The 25,772-nt window shown below is 45.7% G+C and overlaps 2 protein-coding genes across 7 annotated transcripts in view; one reads left to right on the top strand and one right to left on the bottom strand.

Annotated features, from left to right (window-relative positions):
• Positions 1 to 6,572, bottom strand: part of si:dkey-28a3.2 — an 11,182-nt gene extending 4,610 nt beyond the window's left edge. Inside the window, exons 1-4 of one of the 4 annotated variants that reach the window (XM_042213376.1) lie at positions 6,063 to 6,220; positions 1,462 to 4,811; positions 509 to 679; positions 32 to 262 (exon numbers count right to left, since the gene is read on the bottom strand). In XM_042213376.1, coding sequence (XP_042069310.1) covers positions 32 to 262; positions 509 to 679; positions 1,462 to 4,656 — 3,597 coding nt within the window. In that variant the 5' untranslated portion in view covers positions 4,657 to 4,811; positions 6,063 to 6,220. Of the gene's footprint in view, positions 1 to 31; positions 680 to 1,461; positions 4,812 to 5,434; positions 6,221 to 6,307 lie in introns of those variants that run through there. The other 3 variants (XM_005945417.3, XM_005945416.3, XM_005945415.2) reach the window with 3 other exon arrangements.
• A 400-nt stretch (positions 6,573 to 6,972) lies between these two features.
• On the top strand, positions 6,973 to 21,585 carry si:dkey-106g10.7 (zinc finger translocation-associated protein). 3 transcript variants are annotated; one of them, XM_005945421.3, is made up of 5 exons: positions 6,973 to 7,603; positions 9,876 to 10,385; positions 11,264 to 11,623; positions 15,613 to 16,071; positions 18,563 to 21,585. In XM_005945421.3, the coding sequence occupies exons 1-5, from the start codon at positions 7,480 to 7,482 to the stop codon at positions 19,051 to 19,053; spliced, it is 1,944 nt and encodes a 647-aa protein (XP_005945483.1). In that variant the 5' UTR covers positions 6,973 to 7,479; the 3' UTR covers positions 19,054 to 21,585. The 3 variants fall into 3 exon arrangements, with proteins under 3 accessions (XP_005945483.1, XP_005945481.1, XP_005945482.1); XM_005945419.3 differs by having other exon boundaries at positions 6,978 to 7,603; positions 9,873 to 10,385; XM_005945420.3 differs by having other exon boundaries at positions 6,984 to 7,603; positions 9,873 to 10,385; positions 11,267 to 11,623.
• Positions 21,586 to 25,772: the final 4,187 nt, after the last annotated feature.

Genomic DNA, 25,772 nt, shown 5'->3' with positions numbered 1-25,772 from the left:
CAAGCTGTTTATGTAACTGTGCAACTCTCACCTCTGTCTGTAGACCCAGGGGAGGCAGCCTAGTCTTCCAGCTGTTGAAGCTTTGGGTGATTCCCTTCTCCCGAACTGCCTTCCTGGCTCTCTGCTCCTTCTTTTTTATCCTCCAGTACTCCCGCTTCCTCCTCAGAAAGTCCTGCTCACTTTCCCCTGGGATGGGCTTTGGAGGAACCATGGTGCTCACTGGTGCCAGCTGGATGGAGGATTGTTTCTTGTGTGGGGGACTCTGAAGGTGAGCAGAGGGGATTTTTAACGGACTTTGACCAAGGGGTTCAATGAGGTGCATGTCAGTACTGGACAGTGGTTTGTCTGGTGGCTTCGCAGCGGGGAGGGCGGGAGCCGAGTCTACATCAGTGCTTCTAGATGCTTGTGAAAGCTGTAGAGATTCAGAAACTCCTGCACAGCTGGATACAGCATGTGAAGGCCCAAGTTTGACGTTGCTGTACTCATTGCTGGTGATAGGCAGTCTGACCTGGAGCGTGCACGCTGACTGTTGAGCATTAGATGTTGTTTGGCTAACAACCAGAACGGTGGGGATGCTGGTCACTGAGTCCAGAGGAGAGACAGGTGGTTTGGGCTGCAGGGCTCGTTTTGCTGGAGGACTGGCCCCTTTAAGACTGTTGATAATAACGAGCCCCGGGGTCTGAAAGAAGAAAATATGACATGAACAAACGGCTTTTCAGAAACTGAGGCAGAGTTTGCTCCTAGCTTTAATGGCGCCCTTCAGATGAACTCCACTTTGTTTTTCCTGTTCAAATACCATATGCCTGAGAATTGCAGCGATTCAAGCTTCAGCTGGACTGAGTCAAGTCTGAACTGAGTCAACTGCAGAAACCACTTTTATATACATAGAGAAATTTAGGTATGTGAAAAATGCACTCTTTACATGGAGGGCCCCTCCTTTACATAGACACTATGTGCACATGCTGCTAAATACTCAATAGCTTTCATTCATTTAAGTGATGCTTGGGTTTTCTGCCCATTGCACGAGCTAAATACAAAGTTAGGCTGCACTAGTCGGAAATGGTTCATCTGGTAGCACGCGGCAGATTTCAGTGGCCTTAGTCAAGCTTGTCACCTTTGCAATCATCAAATGGAACTCTGTATGCAGATAAAAGGAGGAAGAAAATCAAATGCAGTCTTCTTTACTTTGAGTGTTGAATTTCTGCCACGCTCAGATCCTGAACACAACACGAAAATCTAGGCTTCAAAAGTTGAAATGCTACGTGGGTCAGAGCTAGCACTCATTTTTCAAAAACAGTCACACGTGAAGATGAATCTGATGATGATGCACAGCTGACATCAGGGGCAACCAGCGGGACACAACATACTATCAAATATGATCAATATTAGCTATTAGCTACACACCAAAGCGCTGAAACTTCACCTCTTGCAGAAAAAGAGCTCGAGTGCTGCTCGTGTTACCTGAACGCTTCTGGGGAAGAGCCCGCTGCTGCACTCCCCCTCGCCGTCTTTCTGCCTGGCCTTTAACTTGGCCCTCTGCTGCCTCTTCATCAGCTTCCAGTACTCCCTCTTCCTCTGCAAGCTGGTCAAGCCGCTCTGCTCCGTCACCACGCTGTTGTACCTCCGCTTTGATTCGGGGCAGATGTTCTGCTCTTGTGCCTGATGCTGTTCCTGCTGTTGCTGCTGTGGTTGCAGGTTATCCAGCGTCACGGCTGTGATGTGATGCAGCTTTGGTGGCTCTGGAGAGCAGCAGGTTTTATAGCCGGCTTTTTTAGCGCAAAGTCTCTGGGTTCTGCGTGGTGCTTCCATGGAGGTGTTTACTATGTAGTTCAAAGGGGTCTGGGATGAGTGCTCACTGGTATGATGCACACCTAGCTCACTGGAAGCAGGAAGCGGTGGAACTGTCTCACTCACCTGCGATGGGTTCTTGAGTTGAGGGCTTTGTAAACTGGCCTTTGCAGAGACCTTGCTGTCTAGCTCCCAGCTTTTTATCTGCAGAGTGAGGTCAGCAGCAATAGGAGCCGTGTCATCCCTTTCAAAGGACAGCTGAGATAAATTTGGCTTCATGTCTTGCTGTGAAACCTCTTCTATCGTCTCCATTTTAATAGAGTTCTGCTCACTTTTACATTCTGTCACTGTGCTAAGAGATTCTTCCAGGAGCTTCTTCATGGAGGCCACAGCTAGCAGAGTGGCAGTTTGGCTGTCTGCGCTCAGACATGGGTCAGACTCCAGCTGGGGTGCTGGAGGTGGGGAAGTAGGGGGTTTGATATCTGGACAGATGGCTTGTTCTGGTGGAGAATTGAGGTCAGCTGCTGGCATGGAGTCACTCTCCTGTTTCATTTCATTTGCACGAGGCAGAAAAAGCACGCTGTTGTTGGAAAGAGGAGGTGCAGTTGCTGTAGTGTCGGTGAGATTTCTACTCTGAGGCACAGTGATCAGCGTCCCCTGCTTCTGAGGCTTCCTCCTTTGTAAGGCTGCACCGGCCCTAGCATGTAAAACACCCTGTCTCAGTCGGACAGCGCGAGCTGCTCTCTGCTCACGCTTCTTTATCCTCCAGTACTCCCTCTTCTTTGCCATCCTCTCCTCCTCCGTCAGCCCCGCATCCAGAGACAGGGCTGACAGCGACGGCGCTCTGCTCGAGATGGTCATTTTCATAACACAACTGCTAACGTTTGAACCTGCTGAATTTTGAGGGCTCTGTGGATGAGCAAGTGTGAGCTGACCCACAGTTTGGATAGCTGATGAGTGCAAATTAGGAGCAGTTGTGCTTTTGAGGTGAGTCTGTGGTCTAACTGCGAGCAGTCGCGGCAGTTTGTTGGCTAGCTGTCCAGGAGCAGAGACTTTCACCTGAGCTGAGCAAAGAGGAGGGGGCGCCGGGTTTATCCTGATGGGAGCAACACTTCTCAGTTTAGCGTCAGGCTGACGCTGTTGTTGTGCCAAAGGAGTGTTTGTAGAAACTACACAAAGCTCTACTTGGCTTTTGTCTTCTGCTATGCTGTGACATACAGAACTGTGAGGGATGTTAGCAGTCAGCGTCCCGTCCTCTTTGATGAATCCTCCGATGGTCTCTGGGCTGTGAGTGAGGGCACTTCCGCTTGACTGCGCCAGCACTCTAGTCTTCCTCATCTCCTCGAGGATCTTCTGGTAACGTTTCACCCTCCTCATCAAAGAATCTCTCTCTTTCAACCGAACCTTTACCTCCATGGACAGCTTAGCTCGCTGTTCGCGCTTTTTGATCCGCCAGTACTCTCTCCGTTTAGCTATTATCTGCTCGGGCGTGTCGTCGGGGTTGATTTTGGGCATATTTCTGGTACCAAAAGCTGAGGGCAGCATTGGGGATTTACACCGTAGACTTCTGTGGTTCATTAAGTTTCTCTGTGCTTCGATGAACCTTTGTCTAGGCGTTTTATATCTCGCGATACCCCGGGTAACACCGCCAAGATGACCGTAACTTGGAACCTTTCCCTGAGAGTCTACTGGTTTTTTCACAGATGGAACATCAGATGTTTGCAGAGCAGTTACAACTACAGTTGCTGTCCCACTTTGCAGTTTGTTGTTTTCACTTTTGGCTGATGTAAGTGATGTTTTGACCCGTGTATGACACTGCTTCTGGCTTGCTCCTCTCAAAAGTGACTCTGATGGAAGAACTATGCTTCCCACGTGTCTGGTTTTTGGCGCCGTTAGCCTCTGAAACGTCATCTCTGCACCCTGTGTCCTCTCTCTGGCTTTAGCTAACCTAGCTGCAAGCTTTGCTCGCTGCTCTCGCTTTTTGATCCGCCACTGTTCCCGACGCTTGGCTGCTCTTTCCTCGTCGGACTCCAGAGAAACTCGTGCATTGCCAACACCTTTAGCCCTCTGTGTGGTGACCAAGGCACGCTTTGTTCCACTCTGAGGTGTTGAGATGGCTCTTTTGCTCTCTGCTTTAGTGGAAGTGGGGCCGCATGGAGAGGACACCAGAACGAGACCTGTGGGTAAGACTTTGGGCTGAGTGGGTAATACAACCGGTGCCTTATGTTGGTTTCTGGGGACTGATGCACCCTGCATAGACACACGTGGCTGAGGTGCTGTTTTACTGGAGCTGCCATTGGTTATTCTGGTCACTCTGACTGGAGGCACTGAGGATACGGTGTTCAGCTGAGTTCCACTGGACACGGGTGAGGACACGGGTGAGGACACGGGTGAGGACACGGTTGCGTCCCTTGCTGTCTGACGTTTACCTGCGGCTGCGTTGCCGCTGGCTGATTTGGCAGAGATAGAACACGACGCTGGCAACTGAGGCAGACGCTTGTTGAGCTTTACTGTCTGGAGCCACTTCTCCTTTTGGCTGTCAGTGGTTTCACGTGACCCCTCCCCCAGAGCATTTCCGTGCTTTGACACAGAATTGTATGAATTATCATTACTCTGCAGAGGAGCTGACGAAGCACCTGATGACTGGGCCAGAGTGGAAGCCTCTTCTGCAGGGGCATTTAGCTGCTTCCCTCCCTGGCTGCTGCTGCTGCGTTTGTGCCTTTCCCTCTCCTCTGACACACGGGCCCGCTGCTCTCGCTTCTTGTTTCTCCAGTACTCTCGCTTTAGGGCGAGCGTGGCATCATCGTACTCCGAGGCCGGCCGGTAACGGTGGGACGTTGAGCCACCTTTACCTTTTGCAGTTGGCATCCTGTTGCCAGGCTAGACAGCCCATCGGTTCTCATCCAACAGCAGTGATTGGCCTTGGTAGCCCCTCAGTCCAGGATCCTAACTGTCATTATCAGCATCATCATGTTTCTGAGCACCTCTTATGCTCGCCGACATCACAGTGGTGTGCAGATATCCTGAGGAACAGAAAACAGCCTTTGCATTAAAATGTGATGAAAATAAGCTAAAGACTAGGTAATACTTTGTAATAAACATTAAGCAACAGCAAAACGAACACAAGTTGAAGTCACTTGGATGAGTGACGAAACGTTTCCGATGAACAGAATGAAGACCTTTATGGGATTTCCTTACCTGGATGATCGAGCATGCATCAACACAATATTTTTCCACTTTTTAAAACACAATGTGCAGCACCTACTGTTGCTCTACATTTCAAACTGAGGTTTGCAATTGTCGTTTTAAAGAGTATATAAGCAGGCAGGTGCGGTGGCCATAGTTAGGCTTGGAAATAAACAGCAGTGCTGCACACTGAGGTCCTGCTTCAGGATCTCTGCTCGTAGCAGTGATTGGAGCCATGGGAATTACAACATGCTCACTGATCAGTAATGCAACAACAAGCACAACAACATTAACAAGTGCTGTATATAAAACACAATAATCCCCTTCAATTGCACAAAGTAATGATAATATTAGCGAGGACTGAAGAGTCAAATAGTTATTTACAAAAATGTAACAATTTATACGTTTTTTATTTCCACCAAATAAGTTCAACCAAAGTCATTTTATCTGTTTAACTCACATGTGTGTGCCTCATGATGAAACGAAAGTACACGGAGTACACGGAGTGAGGTGGTCTCAGTGGAGCACTGACGTACTCTAAGATCTGTAGCACTCACTCCAGCAGGATTTCGTGCACCAGTCAGGAGACAATAAATACGTGCACGACGCCCACCTCATCTGTCACAACATCTGTGCAGAATCCCGCGTGAAACACGAGTTTCAGTGTAAGATTGAGAGATAACTATGAAATAAATGAAATTGTCGTCGTGTGTGGGAGTGCTTCGGCTCCAGAAAGCAGGAAGAAAACAGCGAGTCGCTGTCCCTTTAAAGCTGTCTCTCTCTATCACAAAGTCTATCTGCCATTTTTCTTTATTCTCAGTGTGTTTCAGTCAAACGCCACCAGGCCACTCAGCCGAACAACCTACAGCAAAACACGCAGGGCGGCCGTGGAAAAGCGGCCGCACTAGAGCGGAAATGGTGCCTGGATCGTTGTGTCTCTCAGCGGCACAATGGACAACATTTTCCTGCTCTGGTCCTCGCGGACTGGCGCCTGTCTGCGCGTGAAAGCCGCGAGGACAGGCGCAGATTCGAGCCGCAAAGCCGCGCGCCCGGAAGCACGAGCGACAGAAAACATGCACGTCCGTTACCTTTTAGCGGCACTTAACTTTCCGGGACACTTTGGGGGCGGTTTTGCACAGATATTCTGCCAGGACACTGCAGCTACTTTCCGCCAGTCGTGCTCAGGCTGCCTTGACAACGCTGAAAAGTACCAGGATGTGGGATGCTCGCTGTGTGTGTGTGTGTCTGTGTACATAGAGACAGTAGTGTGCAACGCCCCCTCCTTTCCACGCCACATCCATTCACTGGGTCGCATTAAAAGGATTTTACAAACCTGTCACGAGTCCCCCTGTCTGTCTGTCTGTCTCTTCCAAAGAGAGCCGAGTGGTGCCGGGACACGGAGGCCCCGCACAGCTGTTCCCTACTGGAATAGCTGCACAAAGGTCCATTGATTTATTGTCTTTTTCTACACATGACCCGAATTCATCTGCACACGCTTCAAGCAGGGATCCACTTTTCTACACAACGACCAAATGAGCATGAGGGAGGGGCTGACGGACAAACAACGTTAGGGCGCTGGGGGCCACGGCCCGGTTCCTTTAACGTGGATCCGGTTTGAAAAAACTACATTGACGTCACAGCAAGACTATAGCTAGGGACTCGATACATGAATTAAACGTGTGTAAATCTTTGCGATCCAAAGGTGTGAGTTCTGAAACATTTTTCATTTTAATAGCATTAACATGAGTTTAAGACTGTTTACGACTGAGGCCATCAAAGTTAGTGTATCAGAGGTTTCAGTCCGACTATGTCAACTCAGACAAGTTTACTAATCGAGAAGGAAGTCATGAACACATGTGCGTTTCGGTCTCTGCGCCGCCGAACATCTGCACAGATGTGTGTGACACATGAAAACAGCGCGTGCTGCCCCGGTACAAAGCAGGAGTTGCTGAGGGGCCCCGACACACCGCCTCGTGGTTAACCGGCGCTCTGCCTTCATGTCGCGGCTGTGGGACAACAGCAGCAGCAGCTTACCGGTATTAGCGCCTGCTGCTCCCTCTGCCCCCCCGGGGTGGGTGTGCATCGTCGTAGCTGCTACTGTCTCTTTAAATTTACCCAGGAGCCCCTTAAGGAGCCCCAGGGGCCCCTAGTCCGGCTCCCCACCCTGAAGACAAGCAAGAGCCTAAAAATTCATGAGTAGAGGCCTGAGCCGAGGCGCCTCCACCGAGCACCGCGGAGCAGCGGCCCTTTTCGCCGGTGGATTTATGATTGTGTGCTTGCATGAAAAGTTAACTTGGCTCCCGTGCGGGGCGCGTGGGGGGACCGCGGAGAGCACGGGCTCCTCGGCGGTGGGCTCGTTATAGAGCGCCTGGCAGATGCGTGTCGAACGCTGCGGAGCGGCGAGAACGTGTTGTTGTTGTCAGGGTGACATGCCCCACGACGGCGACACGACCCACTGAACGAAGCACCGCCAACCACGACTAAAGCGAGAGCAGCGATCCAGTGATGGAAGAGAAAGGAGCGGGGCAGGGGCAGCCCGTGAAGCTCCGCTGTGCCTATCAGCCGGAGCTGCTCTCATTAATGACAAGCGGGCAGGAGGAAACCACGCAGGAGGAGAGCGAGTTAGTAGGTAAAGAGCAAAAAAACACATCTAGTGTTAATTTTCTTGTTTTTGTTCCAACGCTAAGTGGGTCTGCGTGGCTGTCAGATATACAGCCATTATCAGGCAGCCAGTTAATCCGTGTCAGGGACAAAGCCATGGAGCAGCATGGCCCCTCCGTCTCTGTGGCTCCTATAAACAAAGGCTCAACTGCACGCAGGCAGCCAGGCGAAGCGCACACTGCTGACACCTAGTGGACAGCGGAGGTACAGGCCGTCTCAGACCTGTCATCGAGCGGAATAAACGCTGATCAGATAAAAAGGCAGGGTTATCCTTTCACGTGAGGTGCGAGCTGACCGCAGGAATGTCCGTAAGCAAGTTGTGCTTGATTACCAAATGACAGCAGCGTGACTTTCTCTGGAAGTTTAAAGCTCAAGCTGCGAGGAACTGAAAGGCTAGCCTGAAAGACATGCCTACCAATGTTAGACCTAACATGATATCTCTGCTGCTTTCTCTCATGTACTCGTTTGGGTTTTTGTAAAAGTTGGATCATTTAAGCACACTATTTAAATGTTACCCATCCGCAGTGAGATAGAAATAGACCTGTGTGGACAGCCTTTACCTTCATAACTTCATATAACTGGGAACTAGAGTGTTTTGCTCCAAGCCTGCTGATGTTCAGGTGTATATAGTTTTTATTGGTCTCTGTCAGCCACAGGGATTTGTTTTTGAGTGAGCCAGTGCAACGCATGGAGTCAACTACTGATCAACAAATAGTTGGACGTGTGATTATTATTGAGTGTCCAGTCTGAAAGAGAGACTGCAAAGTCGTGCTATGGGAGAACGTAACTAGGCAGCATCATATGCTAGTCTATAGGATGACTTTAAGGTTTATTTATTTATAGAGCACATTTTAAAACAACAGGGTTGATCAAAGTGCTTAACAATCGGCAAAAATCCAGTGAGACACTAAAAGGCAATGCAAGGGAAAAAATGAAGAGGAGGAAGCCAGTGAACGTAGAGCCAAGGATTGAATGGTGGGAGGTGAAGAAGTCTAAAAGAAGATTTTTGACCAGATGATTTAACACAATCTTGGAGAATGAGAGGATGATGCCTGAGGACTGAGACGGCTGGTGTTGTGAGTTGGTGCTATATTAGTTGACTTGAGGAATAGAGAAGTGTGCTTCTCAATTTAATTTTGAATATAAATCAAAATTGAAATTAAATTTAGCAGCAGCTTCAACAATTTGACGGGGTATTCACTCTGACGGGCAGGCGGGCCATGTAGACACCCAAGTTTGTGCGTGCAGTAACTCAAGAACAAAGTGGTGTGGGAGCTTCAAATTGATACCATGGGTATCAGATAGGTGGCCTCACGATGCTTTGGTACACAGGAGCTGTACACACTGTAAGATGCTCAGGTAGCTGCAGAACAAGCACAAGTGATCAGCCACACCCCGCACTGACAGCTGGTGTGAAGTCTTTTTGCTGCGCTGCTGTGTTTGGTTTGTTCTTCACATTATGGGGAAACATCTCCACTTTGATCTTATCTGACTAATCAACATTATTTCAGAAGTCTTGGTTTGTTCAGATGCAGCTTTACAAACCCAATGGCACCACGTTCTTTACGCAAGACGAGCCTCTCTCCTGCTAACTGAGGCCCGAAGGGCTGCATGATCTGAACCTGAGCTGAATTTACTGGGACATCCTGCAAAGATTGTAGCATTGTGTTAACACACACCTGAATCAGCAGCCTGCCAAACACCTCTGCTTGTACAGATGATGCTCATCTGTAAACTGAACTGTATTTTTCATGCGTTAGCCACTTGCGGCCCACATCACCCCTACTTCTACATGGACGTGAAGAAATCGAAGGCAATTTGGCCCTCGAAGTGACTTTTTTGTTAGGGAGGATTTGTTTGTTGCTAAGTGCAATGTTCAAATACGTTCTTTAAAAAGCAAAAACTGATTTAATATGAAGGCCACATGAGCAGAGAGCATGTCGGATTGGCTGATGTGTCACTTTGATTTTGTTAAATACGAACAAAATTGCGTTTATGTCAAGTTTTGTCTTGTTATACAATATTTTAAATTTCAAAAAACAAACAAATACGACATTTTTTGAAATATTTGTGGGTGTTTTCTTGTTTTGTGCTTGTTTTGTGGCCTCACATGAGATGACAGTGGCAGCAGTGGCCCACAGCTTAAGTCTGAGATCTCTGCTTTAGCAACATGAAGACACTGCCTCAGTTTGAAACCTGCTGCTCTGATCTGTACTCTGTCTCGTTCTTGTCTGAAGAAGACGGTCTTGCCAATGGCCATGGAGAGGTGGAATCAGAGAGCGGTGTGGCCACGCCTGTCAGGTCACCAAGCACCAGCTACTGGAGCATCACAGAGAGCCCAGATCACCCCCTCCTCCTCTCCCTGGCCCCGGGGCCCTCTGGAGCCAAACCCAGGGTGCAGAGAGCCTCGCGTCCAGGCCTGAGCCGGATTCCAGGCCGTGACCACCGCCGGTACTACCACGAGTACTGGCGCAGCGAGTACCTGATGGACTTTGACCCCCAGAGGCACGGCATGATCTGCATGGTGTGCGGTAGTTCATTGGCCACTCTGAAGCTCAGCACTATCAAGAGGCACATCAGACAGAAGCACCCAGACTCCCTGCTGTGGAGCGCTGCTGACAAAGAGGTGATCCGCTCGGGGTGGGAGAGCCACCTGAGTTTGGGGGGAGGGCAGAAGTTATACAGCCCTGCTTCGGCACCCTCACTCCAGGGCGAAGAGGACACTAGGCACTCAGGTCACCAGACTGGAGGTGGGTTGGTTTAAGCAGACGATTTTCTCACACTCAGTATGAACTCATATCATGGTGTGAGGAGGAACCGATGATGTAATGTTTGATTGGATTGGACTGTTTGAAGGTAGTCCATGTTGCTTATTTAATATTACAGAGAGGTAGCACTCGTTCTTGCCTGACAAAAATAACATGAATAATCACTCACACACACCAGTGAAAATGGAGCTGCTATCCCATAATGCTTGGAAAAGCAAACAGGAGAAGCTGAAGCACTGAGCCTGTGACGTGCATGGTGGACAAAGTGAAAGCTGGGATCAAGCACTTCATACAGCATGCAGTTTTCACCCACTCGCACAAGCACTTTTTCTACATTAGTGCCTTTTATCTCACACTCACACACATTCACACACAACTCTGGGTTAGTGCCAAAGTATATTTGGCATGGAGACCAGGGATGGAACGACCGACCTTCTGATTAGCAGATGACCTCCTCCACCTCCTGAGCTGCAGCCGCCCCGTGTGTCCACAGTAGGTGGCAGAAAAGTGCAGATTGTGGCAGATATTACTTTATGTAAAAACAATGGATTTAACATTGTGATGCTAGGGAAGTTTCCCAAATGTAAAACTCCCAGATTCAGAAAAAGAGTTAAAAAAAACAAGTTTCTTTTAGTTAGCGGTGTCTTTGTTGCTATCTTGCACATTTTCATTGTTTTTAGGACAAAAAGGCAATTTGTCCTGGCTGATTGAAGACATCTATAATAACCATGGTGTAATCACACAAATTGGAATGAAGATGTAAACACCTGACGTTACCTGTCTGCTGGAAGCAAAGCTAGTACAGTGCCATGAAGCTAAAATGTTGATTTGTTGTCATGCTGTTTTGTCTCTACTATAAGCAGAAACTGCAGACCCTGTGACAGCCCAGGAGCAAACGCAGCAGCCCATCAGCCTGACTCCCTGCTCTGTGGAGGGCGAAGCCCCGCAGCCTAAAGAAGAGGAGCAGTACCTGCCCGAGCCGTCAGCGCAGATCTTGGAACGCTATCTGAACGACTCGCTGCATGCCTGGTTCCGTCAGGAGTTCTTGATGGAGTACGAGTCTCATGCCGGTCGGCTGCTGTGCATGGTGTGTGGAGCGGTGCTGCCCTCGCTTCACCTGGACCACATAAAGAGCCACCTGCTGGACACCCACCCTAACTCACTGGTGTACAGCTCTGAGGAGAAACACTGCATCCTTCAGGCCTGGACTCAGACTCACGGTAAGAAGTGCGACACCTCACACGCCCACCAGCAAAACGCAGTGTTGGTATTAAGGAAATGGTTTGTGCAAGTGAAACCAGTAGGAGGTACTGTAGCCACAGATTAACATAAGATCGTAATGTCACCCTGTGGTCCTTTTACACGTTCACCATCTTCTCTTTTCCGTCTCTGTGCTGTGATGTGTTCATGGTTCACATCCATAAAGCTGCAGTTTGGATCCAGTGTGTCTGTTAGCTAAGTGTACAGTGTTCACTGTATTTAGCAGTGGATAAACCCTGTAATGTGTTTGGCTCTCAGAGCGTGTGAATCAGCAATACCCCAGCTCAGTTCATCTTCAGACTCCACAGCACTGACATTAGAAAGAGAGGTGGGGAGGGTAAGATGACTCATTTTTTAGTGTTGGTGGAGAGAGATGGACACAAACTGGAAATTTGACATTTTATATGTAATTTTCAGATTCAAGCCTAACTTGTTTGAGTCAGATGGTTGTGCTGGTGCAGAGCAGGCTGGGATCGTCATGGTCAGTAAAAGGTTACCAGAGATTATCATGGTGGTTGGATTCAAACACCAGGTTCCACCTTTCATAAGGTCCTATACTGTCTAAGACAGGGGTGTCCAACTCCAGGCCTCGGGGGCCAGTGTCCTGCAGGTTTTATGTGTGTCCTTGATTAAACACAGATGATTTAAATGGCTAAATGACCTCCTCAACATGTCTTGAAGTTCTCCAGAGACCTGGTAATGAACCAATCATGTGATTCAGGTGTGTTGACCCAAGGTGAGATCTAAAACCTGCAGGACACCGGCCCTCGAGTCCTGGAGTTGGACACCCCTGATCCAGGAGCTCAAAATCAGTCATGATAGCTTTGGTGACATCCACAGAGACCACGAATGTCCGAGTCAGCCTGAACACAACTGGGATCAGCAACAGAAACGATTGTTTGATGAATATTCTCAAACCAGATCTTCCTTCCAAATTCACCTTTGACCCCTGTCAGTAGTCTGAGGTGATCATTGAACAGAAGTTCGATGAGACAGTGACAAAGACAAAAGGCCAACATGTTAGACATGATTTAGTCTGGCACCATCTACACTTTTATGTAGACATTCATGTAACTTAACCTGACACACCTGTTACCTGCTGAACTCTTTACTGTGATGGAGGCTGTGACAGGTCACATTAACAACAGCTGCTGTCAGAGTTTTGATGAGAGGTTAACAGGAACCGGAGTCTGTTTGTTGCTTCAGTCGTTCTCACAGAGCAGCTGGATCTGTGAGAGTGAATGGATGTTTCTCTACAGTGAGAGAGATGCATTTAAATGTGCAGGAGGAAGAGCAGCAGTGACTTCATCAGTTACTTCTCACAGCAGCATCAGTATGGACACTTTAACCTGTCAAATGTCACACTACTATCAAGAAACTAAACAATTTAAACTGAAACAGGAATAACTCCCATCCAAACTAATGATAAAAGTGCAGCGATGGTGCTGATGGAGGCCAGAGTCAGAGACCCAGCTCTCCACCTTTTCTGGCCTTATATCTATCTCATGCACAACAACGACACATCGGACGTGACCTCTCTAAAGATGATGGCACGATATGTCACTTGATTTCTCACAGACCGTGACACTGTGTGGCTCTCTGTCCTTCCTCTCTGAATGAAGCTGTGGGGATGTGACCTACACTAATTATTCCAGTTATTGCAATTCAAGTCATTCAGGTCCAGTGAACAGCTTGAAATGGTACAAAGTGTTGAACTGCCAGAGGTTAAAAAAGGTAACGTTACCAAAACCAGTAAAATAATGTACATTTCAGACTGGTACAAAAAGGCCTTTTTCAGGGACAACATGGGCTAACAGTTTAAAGCTGCTCTGCAGCAGTGCAGAAGCTGCTTTCAAGCATAACAGTGGTTATAGTGAGCAAGTCTCAGCTTGAACTGTGAAGAGAAGACTTCGAGCTGCAGGTAGAACGCCAGACGTCAGAATAAGACAAAGAGGTATTATGGACTAAATAATCAAAGCTTGAAATCTTCGGTTCGTCACGCAGGAGCTTTGTACATTGTTGAGTGGGTGAAAGCTCCACAGTGTGTGGCATCAACTGTCAAACATGCCAGAACTACCTTAGGAACAAAGAACAAGAAAAAAAGAAAAGAAAGAGTAGTTGTCAAACAGCTAACAGATCATCTGCAGAGGAATGGTTTATTTGAAGAGTTTCAGTCAGGTTTCAGAGCTCATCACAGCACAGAAACAGCTTTAGTGAAGGTTACAAATGATCTTCTTATGGCCTCTGACAGTGGACTCATCTCTGTGCTTGTCCTGCTAGACCTAGTGCAGCTTCGATACTGTCGACCATAATATCCTATTAGAGCGATTAGAACATGCTGTAGGTATTACAGGTACTGCACTGCAGTGGTTTGTATCATATCTATCTAATAGACTCCAGTTTGTGCATGTAAATGGAGAGTCCTCTTCACACACTGAGGTTAATTATGGAGTTCCACAGGGTTCAGTGCTAGGACCAATTCTGTTTACATTATACATGCTTCCCTTAGGCAGTATCATTAGAAGACATAGCATACATTTTCACTGCTATGCAGATGACACCCAGCTCTATCTGTCCATGAAGCCAGATAACACACACCAATTAGTTAAACTGCAGGAATGTCTTAAAGACATAAAGACCTGGATGGCCGCTAACTTTCTGCTTCTTAATTCAGATCAAACTGAGGTTATTGTACTCGGCCCTGAAAATCTTAGAAATATGGTATCTAACAGATTCTTACTCTGGATGGCATTACCTTGGCCTCCAGTAACACTGTGAGGAACCTTGGAGTCATTTTTGACCAGGACATGTCCTTCAAGCACATATTAAACAAATATGTAAGACTGCTTTCTTCCATTTGGCAACATCTCTAAATTAGAAATATCCTGTCTCAGAGTGACGCTGAAAAACTAGTTCATGCATTTATTACTTCCAGGCTGGACACTGTAATTCATTATTATCAGGATGTCCAAAAAACTCCCTGAAAAGCCTTCAGCTAATCCAAAATGCTGCAGCAAGAGTCTGACAGGGACTAGAAAGAGAGAGCAATTTCTCCTGTTTTGGCTTCCCTTCATTGGCTTCCTGTTAAATCCAGAATTGAATTCAAAATCCTGCTCCTCACATACAAGGTCTTAAATAATCAGGCCCCATCTTATCTTAATGACCTTGTAGTACCATATCACCCTATTAGAGCCTTCGCTCTCGCTCTGCAGGCCTACTTGTTGTTCCTAGAGTATTTAAAAGTAGAATGGGAGGCAGAGCCTTCAGTTTTCAGGCCCCTCTTCTGTGGAACCAGCTTCCAGTTTGGATTCAGGAGACAGACACTATCTCTACTTTCAAGATTAGGCTTCAAACTTTCCTTTTTGCTAAAGCATATAGTTAGGGCTGGACCAGGTGACCCTGAATCCTCCCTTAGTTATGCTGCAATAGACGTAGGCTATTAAAAAAAAAAAAAAAAAAGGAACAAAGAACAAGATGGTGAGCTTGAAAACACAGCACAGCCTCCAGACTTAACCCCATCGAGCTGGTTTGGGATGAACTGGACAGAAGAGTGAAAGCAAAGCAGCCTACAAGGTCCACATTTATGGGAACTTCTGCTACAGATATGGGAGAAGATTTGATTTCTGTTGAAGACAGAAGCCACGACTGTGTTCAGCTGTTATATCTGCCAAAAGAGGGAACTTTGATGAGTCAAAGGTTTAGAAAACATTTTGGTCTATAAGATGATTCAATGATTTCTTTTTTAACTCCAATTACTTATTTGTGCTATGCTTTGATTTCAGTGCAATGAGACATTAAACTGCACAATTTGCTGTTAAAAAAACTGGAAAATTGGGGTGTTCTGAATGTCTGAATGACTCACAGCTGTCATTTGAACAGACTGATGTAGCCACAGTGGGCCTGAAACAAACGGATTAATATTAGAAATGTATGTTTCTGTGCCCTGTAGCAGAAGAAGCGGAGCACTCAAACAAATCAGAGACCAACACCAAAGATGGCACTGTGGGGCTCTTCTCTGAGGACGTGGAAACCATCCAGATCAACACTGACGTGTACACGGAGGGCGACGGCACTTTCACTCAGGACACTTGTCTTATTGGTGAGGACGGCGGTGTCGGAGTTCCCCAGCAGGGTCTGCAGCCCTTCCGGCAGCCTAAGAAGAGGAGGCTACACGGGGGCGACCCGTGGCGGCTGCGTCTGGACTATCTGGTGGCCTACGGGCCTCAAGGCCAGGGCATGTTCTGTATGGTGTGTTCTCAGGTCCTGCATGAAACCAAGGTTAGCAGCTTCCGCCGCCACATCCAGGAATGTCACCCGGAGACCACAACCCTGAGCCGACAGGAAAGGGAAGCCATGGCTGCAGCCTGGACCAAAGATTACCCCAGTGAAGGCATGCAGATCCAAGATGGTGAGAAGCTTTCAGCACTGATACACGTCTCTGTAAAGCTGTAAACTTGTTAGTGGTATTTTTCAACAATATTAGGCCTTTTTTAGAAAGTTTGGGGGTTTTGTACTTTTCATGTTTTATAAGTCAGCTTTGTCAGCTGCTGCTGACATCCACAGTCAGTGGAACACAACACATTCCCACTCACAGAGGCTCAAAAGCACCTGACTGCTGTGTTAAGAGTTGTTTGTGTTTGGCTGGTCTTTTTAGCATCCTCACTTAGCCTGAGAAAACAGACATTTGTACATATACCGTATTTTCCGCACTATAAGGCGCACTTTAAGCGCACTCCTTTAATTTTCTCAAATATCGACAGTGCGCCTTATGTATGATTTCTGTTGTGCTTCACTGACCTCGAACCGATTTTATGTGGTACACGGTGCTCAAAAATCTGTCAAAAATGTTTTAGTACGACTTGTAGTACAGAGCCTCCGGAGAATCTGGGTCCAAACTCTGTACTTCAGGTCCCAAAGTCAAACGAACACTGCAGCATCACTGAGAGTTAAAAACTGTCTAAATTCTTTCATCTTTAATAAAATGATCAGCGTTGCTGCTTTACCAGGTGTAACAATTAAGTTTAACATCCAGGCATCCATGAAAACAGATTTATTAAATTTACAGTGGAGTTAGAATCAAAGATATATAGCATGTTCTGACTGAGAGATTTCTGAAAAATTAAAACGTACAGCTCTGCTATCACTTCCAACATAAATGAAGACAGAAAACTAAACAGCAGTGACGTTTGTAGGGTTACTGAAGTTGGGCTAGCTGGTATATAATGATGTGCTACGTGATACGCTAGCGACACAGCTATGCTACCATAAGATAAACACAGTGAAGCTGGAGGATGAACGCTAACACTTTTCCACTCGATAAAAGTTAATGTGAGGTTAGGGACAAATGCAATCGCATGGCAGGATGCTGTAAACGCACCAAACTTCAGCAGGAGAACAACTGAGATAATCTACGGAGCCCCCCAGGGGATATGGGAGAAAAAAAATTACGGAGGAAAAAAAAAAAAAAAAATTAGGGAGAAAAAAAAAATTAAGAGGACTTTTGCGAGATCTCGCAAAAGTATTGCGAGATCTCGCAAAAGTATTGCGAGCGCTCGCAAAAGTATTGCGAGATCTCGCAAAACTCCAACAATGGCGGCAGCTACTTAGTTGTAATATTACTCTTTCTGGGTCACAAAATACACTTTTAAGATATTTTGAGGCGTGAATGTAGTTGTGTAAACGTCAGATACCTGCTCGGTTTACAAGACATCACATATTTGCAAAAGAGCTCCGAGTTTTTGGAGATCTGACACCCACTAGCTCGAAGCTAACGGGAGGTCGAGACCTACTACAGCCGGGAGGAACACCGCTTTCCCGGCACATCGTGCCTCGACCTCCCGGTCGGCTTCGAGCTGGCGGCCACTAGCTCGAAGCTAACGGGAAGTCGAGACCTACTACAGCCGGGAGGAACACCGCTTTCCCGGCACATCGTGCCTCGACCTCCCGGTCGGCTTCGAGCTGGCGGCCTCCGAAGAATGCGGCTAAAACTTTTGCGAGATCTCGCAATACTTTTGCGAGATCTCGCAATACTTTTGCGAGATCTCAAAAGTCCGTCTTAATTTTTTTTTTCCTCCCTAATTTTTTTTTTTCTCCCTAATTTTTTTTTCTCCCATGTCCCCTGGGGGGCTCCGTAATAATCCATCCACAATACGAGGTTAGTCATTAATATACTGCAACAACATGGGAATAGAGCAGCTGCAAGAGAATTCACATTAATGAATCAATGATATGAAAGCAAGAAGAATGAGTTGAGTAAAGTTTGACTTATCTAACTGTTTTGTTTCGCTTAGTGTGCCTTATAATCTGGTGCGCTTTATAATCCGAAAAATACGTAAATCTCAGCATTTGCAATTCTCTATAGAGTCCAGCCGAAACTGACATTTCACAGCTGATACAGTCAGTAAAAGATTCCACAAGAATGGTAGTGTAGCGAGTAAGTTAGCTAATGTAGCAGATAAATCAGTTAAACAGCGCGCGCTTTGTCAGGAACATTGTTCTGTTTGGGTTTTATTGAAAAATGAAGATGATAGTTTGCTTGCTTATTAACTATTTCTACCTTACTGACCACTCAAAGCACTTTAGACTACAAGTCACAGTTTAACCATACATTCATTCAGTTTAAAGTGTATAAATTAATGTGATTCACATGCAGGCACAGGGAGAACTTATGGGGTCCTGGCTCGGTCAAACCAGGCGGGAGTGCTAATCGCATAGCGTGTATTAACATAGCTTGTTTGCAACTTACCGTGAAGACGCCACTTGAGTCAGCACTGTGGGTGGTTAGAAAGGCTGGAAAAGTGCTATCAGGTGCAACAAGCAAAGACACTAGCGTGTGACTTGATTTTGTGGTGGAACTAGGCAAGAATCTGGCATCCCCTCCCCCTTATTTTTTCCCACAGAAATCAACCCCAGTGAAGTTGATGTCCTCAGTACCGCAGGAGAGACAAATGAAGACGCCTCCCCTGATGTCAAAATACCCAGCAAACTGGTGATAAAGGAGGAAGCTGTGGGCGAAGCCAAGGGCAAATCAAAGGATAGCAGCGCTGCAAACACACCTTCTCGTCATGGTCATTACCCCGGCAAGGACCAGAGGAGGAACTACCAGGTGCGCTGGCGGACGGATTACTTGATGGATTACGACTGTAGGAGGCACGGGCTGATCTGCATGGTGTGTGGAGCCACTCTGGCCACACTGAAGGTCAGCACTATTAAAAGGCATGTTCAGCAGGTCCACCCTCACTCGCTGTATTTCAGCGCAGTGGAAAAGCAGCAGGCCCTGCAGAGCTACAACCAGACTGCCCTGCATTTCATCCATTCTGACGACTGCTTTTCACCCCGGGACCACGGACATACTGAGCTGGCCCCCACTTCAGCACACTTGGACACTTAAGAAGGGCTTCTGTCTGTTGCTCCTTACATGACTTCAGAAACAGCCCTCCTTGTTCTCTTGAAGGGAAATTCAGGTATTTGTAATTTGTAAAAGACTGCAATTTCCCTTTAAGTCGGCATCTGGGAGTACTGCTGTGGCTAAAGGACAATAACGGGTGTCACATGGGAATCGACAACAATACAAATATCGCGCAGCCTAAAACAAAATCAAAGTGCAGCCACTCATTTGAAACTAAAGCTTTTTTGCACATCGCCTGTTTTACCTGAGGACCTCACAAGATTTGGGGAAATTATTGCTTTAGATGTACAAAATGTATGTTTTGCTTATGTATTTATTTCCTAGCTTTGTATCTGTTGGTACTTTAAATATAAATCAACATGAACCCAAGTGGGTGGTCCTCTGGCGCAATCGGATAATATCTCTGAATCTGCGGACACAAACTGTAGAGTAACGCTAAGATACTTTTAAAAAGTAATTTATAGAAAAATGAGATGGGGCTCATGCTATCGGTCCAGTCACATTCACTGCTAATGTGGCTAACATTGAACATAGATGGATCTTCTTTTTGTTGGGGGGACATTCGCTTTTCACATCCCAAGAATTGATGCAGTGTTCTCTTTGGCAGCCAACAACAAAACATTTCTGCTTTGCTTCTAGCTAGCTGCTAGCAGCTAGCTGCATGTGAATTTAATCTGCTCCTTAGCCTTTTTGGGCGTACCAAACTAGCTGCTAATGTGCTAATAAGCCAGTTTTGTTCAAAGTAGATGGGGTCCCCAGGTACAGGCGCATACAGAGCAGCATTTATGATGCCGACATTTAACAGCCAAGCCTACTAGTTATGTTTATGTCAGAATCATATCAATGCATGGACTTAATACTTTGTGAAGTTTGACCAAGGCAAGATATTAGCCGTGTTGCACCTGCAGCTTTCAGCTGCAACTGCTCCTCTGGAGAATAAAATGCCCCACAAAAGAACTGAAAGTAATGGGACAGTTATGTCTTTGATAACCTTTTGCCTAATTATTTAGCTTGCTAACTGGCAGGTAGCAGTTTCCTACCAGCTAACGTAGCGGCACTGTTACGTTTGATGTTCTGATTCCTGTCCTCCAAAAAGGAAAGCTTTACTGAATGCTGAATGCTTTGATTTTAGTGTAAACACAACAAAGATTTCCAGTGTAAACATCCCAAAATGGCAACAAACTCCTCAAATTCCACTTTGAGGTCACCAGGGCCACCCTCTTCCTGGGCTAGCTAGCGCGCAGACAGAATTAGCAGTTCATGTTGTGCGTCTCATGCGGGCTGGTTCAGGAAAAACAGAAGTAACTTTCTGGTCTGAATCAATGTAAATGTGGAAGATTTAAACACGGATACTCGTTCACAGCAGACATGTTTGGTTTGTCAGAGGAGGAAAAGGTCAGGCAAGCTCGGAGAGGACTTCTAGTACCGATGCCCTATTTTGCATTTCTAAAGAAAGGCATTCAGTTATGCAATAAAATATAATAACTTATCGATCCTACGCTTGATCTCGCCACAAAGTTTCATGATGCTCGGCAGTGCTCGCTAACAGACAAAAGGGGTGAGCAAGTTGCTGACTGAGTGAGTGGAAATGAGCCATTGGTTTCCCTGCTGCAAGTCAAAATGTTTGTTCCTTTGATACCCAACGAGTATCTGGACTTTAGCACTTATGGCACAGTGAACTCCTGGAAATGTGGCATTGTGGGGGCCTGAGTCTTCTCTCAGGAAGTAAGAAACAGAGTGCTCAGTGAGGCGAACAAGAAAACTGAGTCAAATTTAAGACAACTCAGCACTTTGTCCCCTAAAATGTACTAAACCCCAAATGTCCTTGTGTGCATCCAATAGAATTAAACTATGTTTGGTGTTATTGCTGAAGACAATGAATGGCAGCGTGCAGTCACTGGGTTCACATCACTCCAGTCTATTTAATCTCTTGTTTACAGAGGAGGAAGAGGAGGCCCTCTTCTCACTTATCCTCAGCATTTGGCATCAACATCAGCCTGAATCATTTTGTTAGCTAAAAGCTGTACAAAAATATGTAAATATGAATGATTATTTCTTTATATGAGCACTTTGATGCAGCCTGGTTTCTACAGTCTCTGTTTGTAATTATATCCAGTTTTTCTACCTTATTCCAAACAGCGTCATTTTTCAACACTTGGAGCGAAGCTCGTTGAACTTCTGCCTTCACTTTGAATCCCTCGCTTCAGCTCTGGTACCGCTTCATATTTTTCGTTCACTGTACAAAGTTTATGCAACGAAGAAAACTGAAGATTAATTATTTGGAAAAGAAAAGTCTGCCATAACCAGTTCTTCACCTGGAAATTGTACCTCAGGGATTTTGTTTTCATCGACAGCCCTTTCACATAATCGTTCTCACCTTGTAGGCTGTCGATGTACTGATGGAAGAGTCAGGATTGGTTGTACAGGTGGGAGAAATATGAGAACCTGGGCCACTGAAAACAGAAGTCTAAAAATGTTACTTTTTTATTGTATTTTTAAGAAGTTGTGCTTTCACAAAAAGTTGGATTTTAAGGGGGAAAAGTCATGTTTTAAGAAAAAGTCACATTAGGATGTCATAGAATTTTACAATTGTGAGCAAAAGAACATATATGATCAGTTTATTAGGTACACTCTGCTAGTGCTGGGTTGCACTCTTACATCATCCAGCCGCTGCAAACAGTCTTCAGAGATTTGCACGGTTTGCAGATTCGACTGCTGCCCCACAGTGGACGCTGTGGAATGAAGTCAAGAAAGCAGTCTGAGGTGATTTGAGCTTTGTGGCACGGTGTGATAACCTGCACCATCAGAAGACGATTAAACCAGGTCAGCAGCAGTACCCAGGAAGGCTGTGGTGTGTAAACAATGCTCAGTTGGTACTTAGGGAAGAGAACGCCCACACTTTAACACCGGCACACAGAGCCTGGACCACTGCTGCAGGCCACGGCGGGTCCATGTGTTGAAATTCGGACACTATCATCTGAATATTGTAGTAGAAATGACTCATCAGGGTGTTTTGGCAAACTTCTGTCGTCCGGTTTTGGTGAGTCCGAGTGAACTGTAGCCTGCTGTACTTGCTGAGCAGCCCCTGGTCTAGTCTGCTGCTGCTGCTGCTGCTAACGTGTCCTGTGTTTTCTCCTTTTTCAGACCGTTCTCTGTAAACGTAGACACGGTCGTGGAGGGAAAAGTCTTGTGATTGGCTGTAAATGAGCAGTCAAACAGGTGTACCAAATGAAGTGGTCAGCGAGTGTATGTTTATTCTGACATATTCTACACCTAAAGCAGAGAATATGACTTCACTCTCAAAAACAACTTGTGAAACCATGACGATATTCTGCGTTTCCCCTTTACACGCTGCAGCGTCTGTGGTCAGCGGCTCCATTCCTGACTCACTTTCTACAAATGATTTCATTCGTTTGCATTAGAGCAGGTCTAACCATGGCTCTAATAACGTTTTGACACAGCACTTATATTTTAAAATGAGGTGAGTTGCAGTGAAACTCATTTAAGTGAGACATGATGCACTTGATTGGATGTGTGTTTACTGTGTTTGTGGGGGGAGGAGCTCCTCCTCCTTTATGTTCTCATCACCTTTCATCTGTAAATGATCAACATATGCATTCTCTCCTCTGTGGTCTTTGAATAAATACTCATTACCACGAGTCTGTCTGTGGGGTGTCTGTACTGCTCTATATCTGTGCACAGTTAAGCTCGAATAACGGACACTTGAAATGTGGTTTGAAACACCAGAAGCATCAAAAATGAGCTGAAAGAGTCCAGCTTTGGACCAGCACACAAGTTCCCTCACAATCAGCTCATTGTTTGTATAATAGTTTTAGATTTAATGAAGGCGTGAAGCATTTCACCATCATATTATTATTAATACTGTCCAACGTACAAGCATGCACGACATCTGGTGTTTTTTAATCAGATTACATTTTCCTCTGGGATGAATGAAGTATTCTGATTCTCAAATCATTGTTTCCAGTTTTTTCGTAACCTTGGCCGTTCAACAGCTCAATTCAGGGCTGAAAAACACATTTAATCTCAACCAAATCAAATTTACACCTTGTACCTCTGTTTCTTTTCTTTATTAGGATGTATTATGATTGAAACCTCTCCCACTAATTATAGTTTTGAATATTGAATCATACAAACAGGAGACACGGTCAGTCATTTGAAAGTTATCAGAGTTGTGAATATTAACGTTTAGTAAATAATCTCCGGTGTGGTCATGAAGAGTTCAATGAATGTATAAAGTAAAACATATTCAGTATAAGTGCCGTGTTGTTCTTTTGGTCGCTGCTCAAAACCCGTGAGCACAGGTCAGGGTCGGGACGTCGCTCGAGAGCTTCCACTCGACTGCCCATCTCCAGTTCCCCTTTGTCATAAACAAAACCCAGATGTTTATGTCCTACAATAAATATAAATATACTGATATTTTAATGATTTTAATCATTTCAAACACAGTGGGAAGTAATTATATCGTCTAAATCAGGGCTCTCAAACTCGTGGCCCGGGGTCCACTTGTAGCCCACGTCACCCCCTGCTTGCACATTGACCTGAAGAAATCGAATGCAATTTGTCTCTGAAGTGACTTTTTTGTTTGAGGATTTGTTTGTTGTTGAGCGCAATGTTCAAATAAGTTCTTTAAAAAGTGGTTTAATATGAAGGTGACAGAGATATGCTGAGGGATCGGCTGTGTTAGTTCAGTGACAGAGTCACAAACTAATGTGAACACTTATGTCTGTGGTTTGATTTGGTTAAATATGAACACAATGGCAGCAGCAGTGCTGCCACGTCTGACCAGAGACGGCCAATATGTTTATTTGGTGGTTCAAAGGCTTCAGTTAGTTGACAGGGAGGAAAAAGATCGCGTTCACTTTTGCAGCTTTGTCTTCTTATAGAATATTTGGAAACAAAACAAAACATTTTTGGAAATATTTGTGGGTTTTTTCTTGTTAGTTTTTGTTTTGTACTACATGAACACTAAAGTGGCCGTCACATGAGTAGACCGGGCCAGCAGTGGCCCACAGCTCATTTAATGTGAGACCCCCGCTCTAATGATTGGTACAAACGGCTTCTTTCGCCTGTCATAGTGAAATACGGCTCTAAAGGCATCACTGCTCACGCTCAGTCAGTTGATGACGACGGCTAATCCTAAAGGGTGTCAACACGGTTTGTGACACGTGACGAGACCACCGACCTCGTCAAACACAAAAGTAAATCATTACACAGATTATGATGATGAGGTGAACTGAGGAGGAGAGGAGAGCTGCTGCTGGGGTGGAGTCCTTTGGTGCCACAGACGCCAAAACGTGGAGCTGTTGGTGACGAGCAGCACTGCTGCTGTAGGTTTAGGTTTTCATGTCTGTGGTTGAACAAAGGGAATTCACTGCATGCTTAAAACAATTGCTGATGTCTTGGAATCATTATGAAGGTGTAGTTGAAATACAACTACTTTTGATTTTCCAATAGATGGTTCTTAAAGTGGTCTTTGACCCCGAGTGAGCACTCTGCGCTTCTCTGGGGTTTAAAAAAAACAAAAAAAATCAAATATCTTCACTTATCCTGATAAATAATCTGCTCTGTGTTATTATATAAACTGTGTATGCTACACTGTAACCACACCAGTCCTTTTGGATACTTTAAATGTCTTCATAGAATCATTGTGGTATTTGTTGCCTTCTCTGCTGCCCTCTGGGCACCATCGTTTTTAATGTCAGTGACAGTTTCACCACAAACTGATTGCAGCTTCTACCTCGTAAAATTGGCGGATATTATTCATAAGAGATGGTTGACAATATGTGTTGCACATTATAGCCCAACAGTTCATTTCTAGCTGTTTAAATACCAACAATCGTTTCTTGGCCTCAGACTTTCAGGTGCTGATTCTCATTCTGCAAACCACTCCAACGAGCTGTTGTTGTGATTTGACTCTATGTAAATGCAAATCAGTCAAACGTGTCTGTGAACTCTGACAAAGCATTTCTGTCCTACAGGGGGAGTCATTTTTTTTTCTGGATGCTGATCTGGATCATAAGCTGTAGATTCAGATTGAACCCACCTGTACACCTGTGCTGTTCACTGAGTTTAAGGCACTGAAGCATGACACTAGAGCCAGACTGATGCCAGGATTGAATTTTACAGTAGTGGGTCTCGGACAAGTTCAAATCTCAGGTTGAGGTCAGAGTTCAAATTTTCTAAAAATCTTGCAAACACGATAACTTCAGAAGGAAATCAGAGTATTTTCAAATTCATCCCACAGGTGCATCTACCAGCTGCCAGTATTGTATTATATATGCAAACGCAGCACATCGTTTCCTTTACGAAAAGCTGCTGACTTGCATTTCTTTGGCTCGTACGGTTACATTGTAACCTTGGTTCTCTGAGTGAGAACCATATGACAGAGAACGTCACTTTCCTTGGGAGAATATTTGTCTTCAATAAACTCCACTTGTTCCAACTGTTTGCCTCCACACAGGAGCTGATTTTCAAACGTTTCATTCAAGTTTTACAACTATGTGGCTGTTATTCGGTTATGCAATAGCTGGAAGGGGGATGTTCAATATGTGTGTAACTATCAACACTTCATGGTTGTAGCGTGGGGGCCGGTCTAAAATTAGAAACTATAATCCTCTCCTCACCCAAACACCATAACAGACAGCCGGCTCTCATGTCCAGTCTTATTACTTTAGGGCCTC

The sequence above is a fragment of the Haplochromis burtoni genome, unplaced genomic scaffold, assembly GCF_018398535.1.
Source record: "Haplochromis burtoni strain Fernald_Lab_line unplaced genomic scaffold, NCSU_Asbu1 Contig_438, whole genome shotgun sequence".
NCBI lineage: Eukaryota > Metazoa > Chordata > Actinopteri > Cichliformes > Cichlidae > Haplochromis > Haplochromis burtoni.
The sequence above is the reverse complement of the archived record's forward strand: the minus strand, read 5'-3'. Positions and strand labels throughout refer to the sequence as shown.

Bases quoted from the DNA above. Each gene is read 5' to 3' on its own strand.
- si:dkey-106g10.7 (XM_005945419.3), top strand. From the start codon at position 7,480: ATGGAAGAGAAAGGAGCGGGGCAGGGGCAGCCCGTGAAGCTCCGCTGT. The intron at 7,604-9,872 runs GTAAAGAGCAAA...TCTTGTCTGAAG, and splicing joins GGAGGAGAGCGAGTTAGTAG to AAGACGGTCTTGCCAATGGC. The intron at 16,072-18,562 runs GTGAGAAGCTTT...TTTTTCCCACAG, and splicing joins AGGCATGCAGATCCAAGATG to AAATCAACCCCAGTGAAGTT.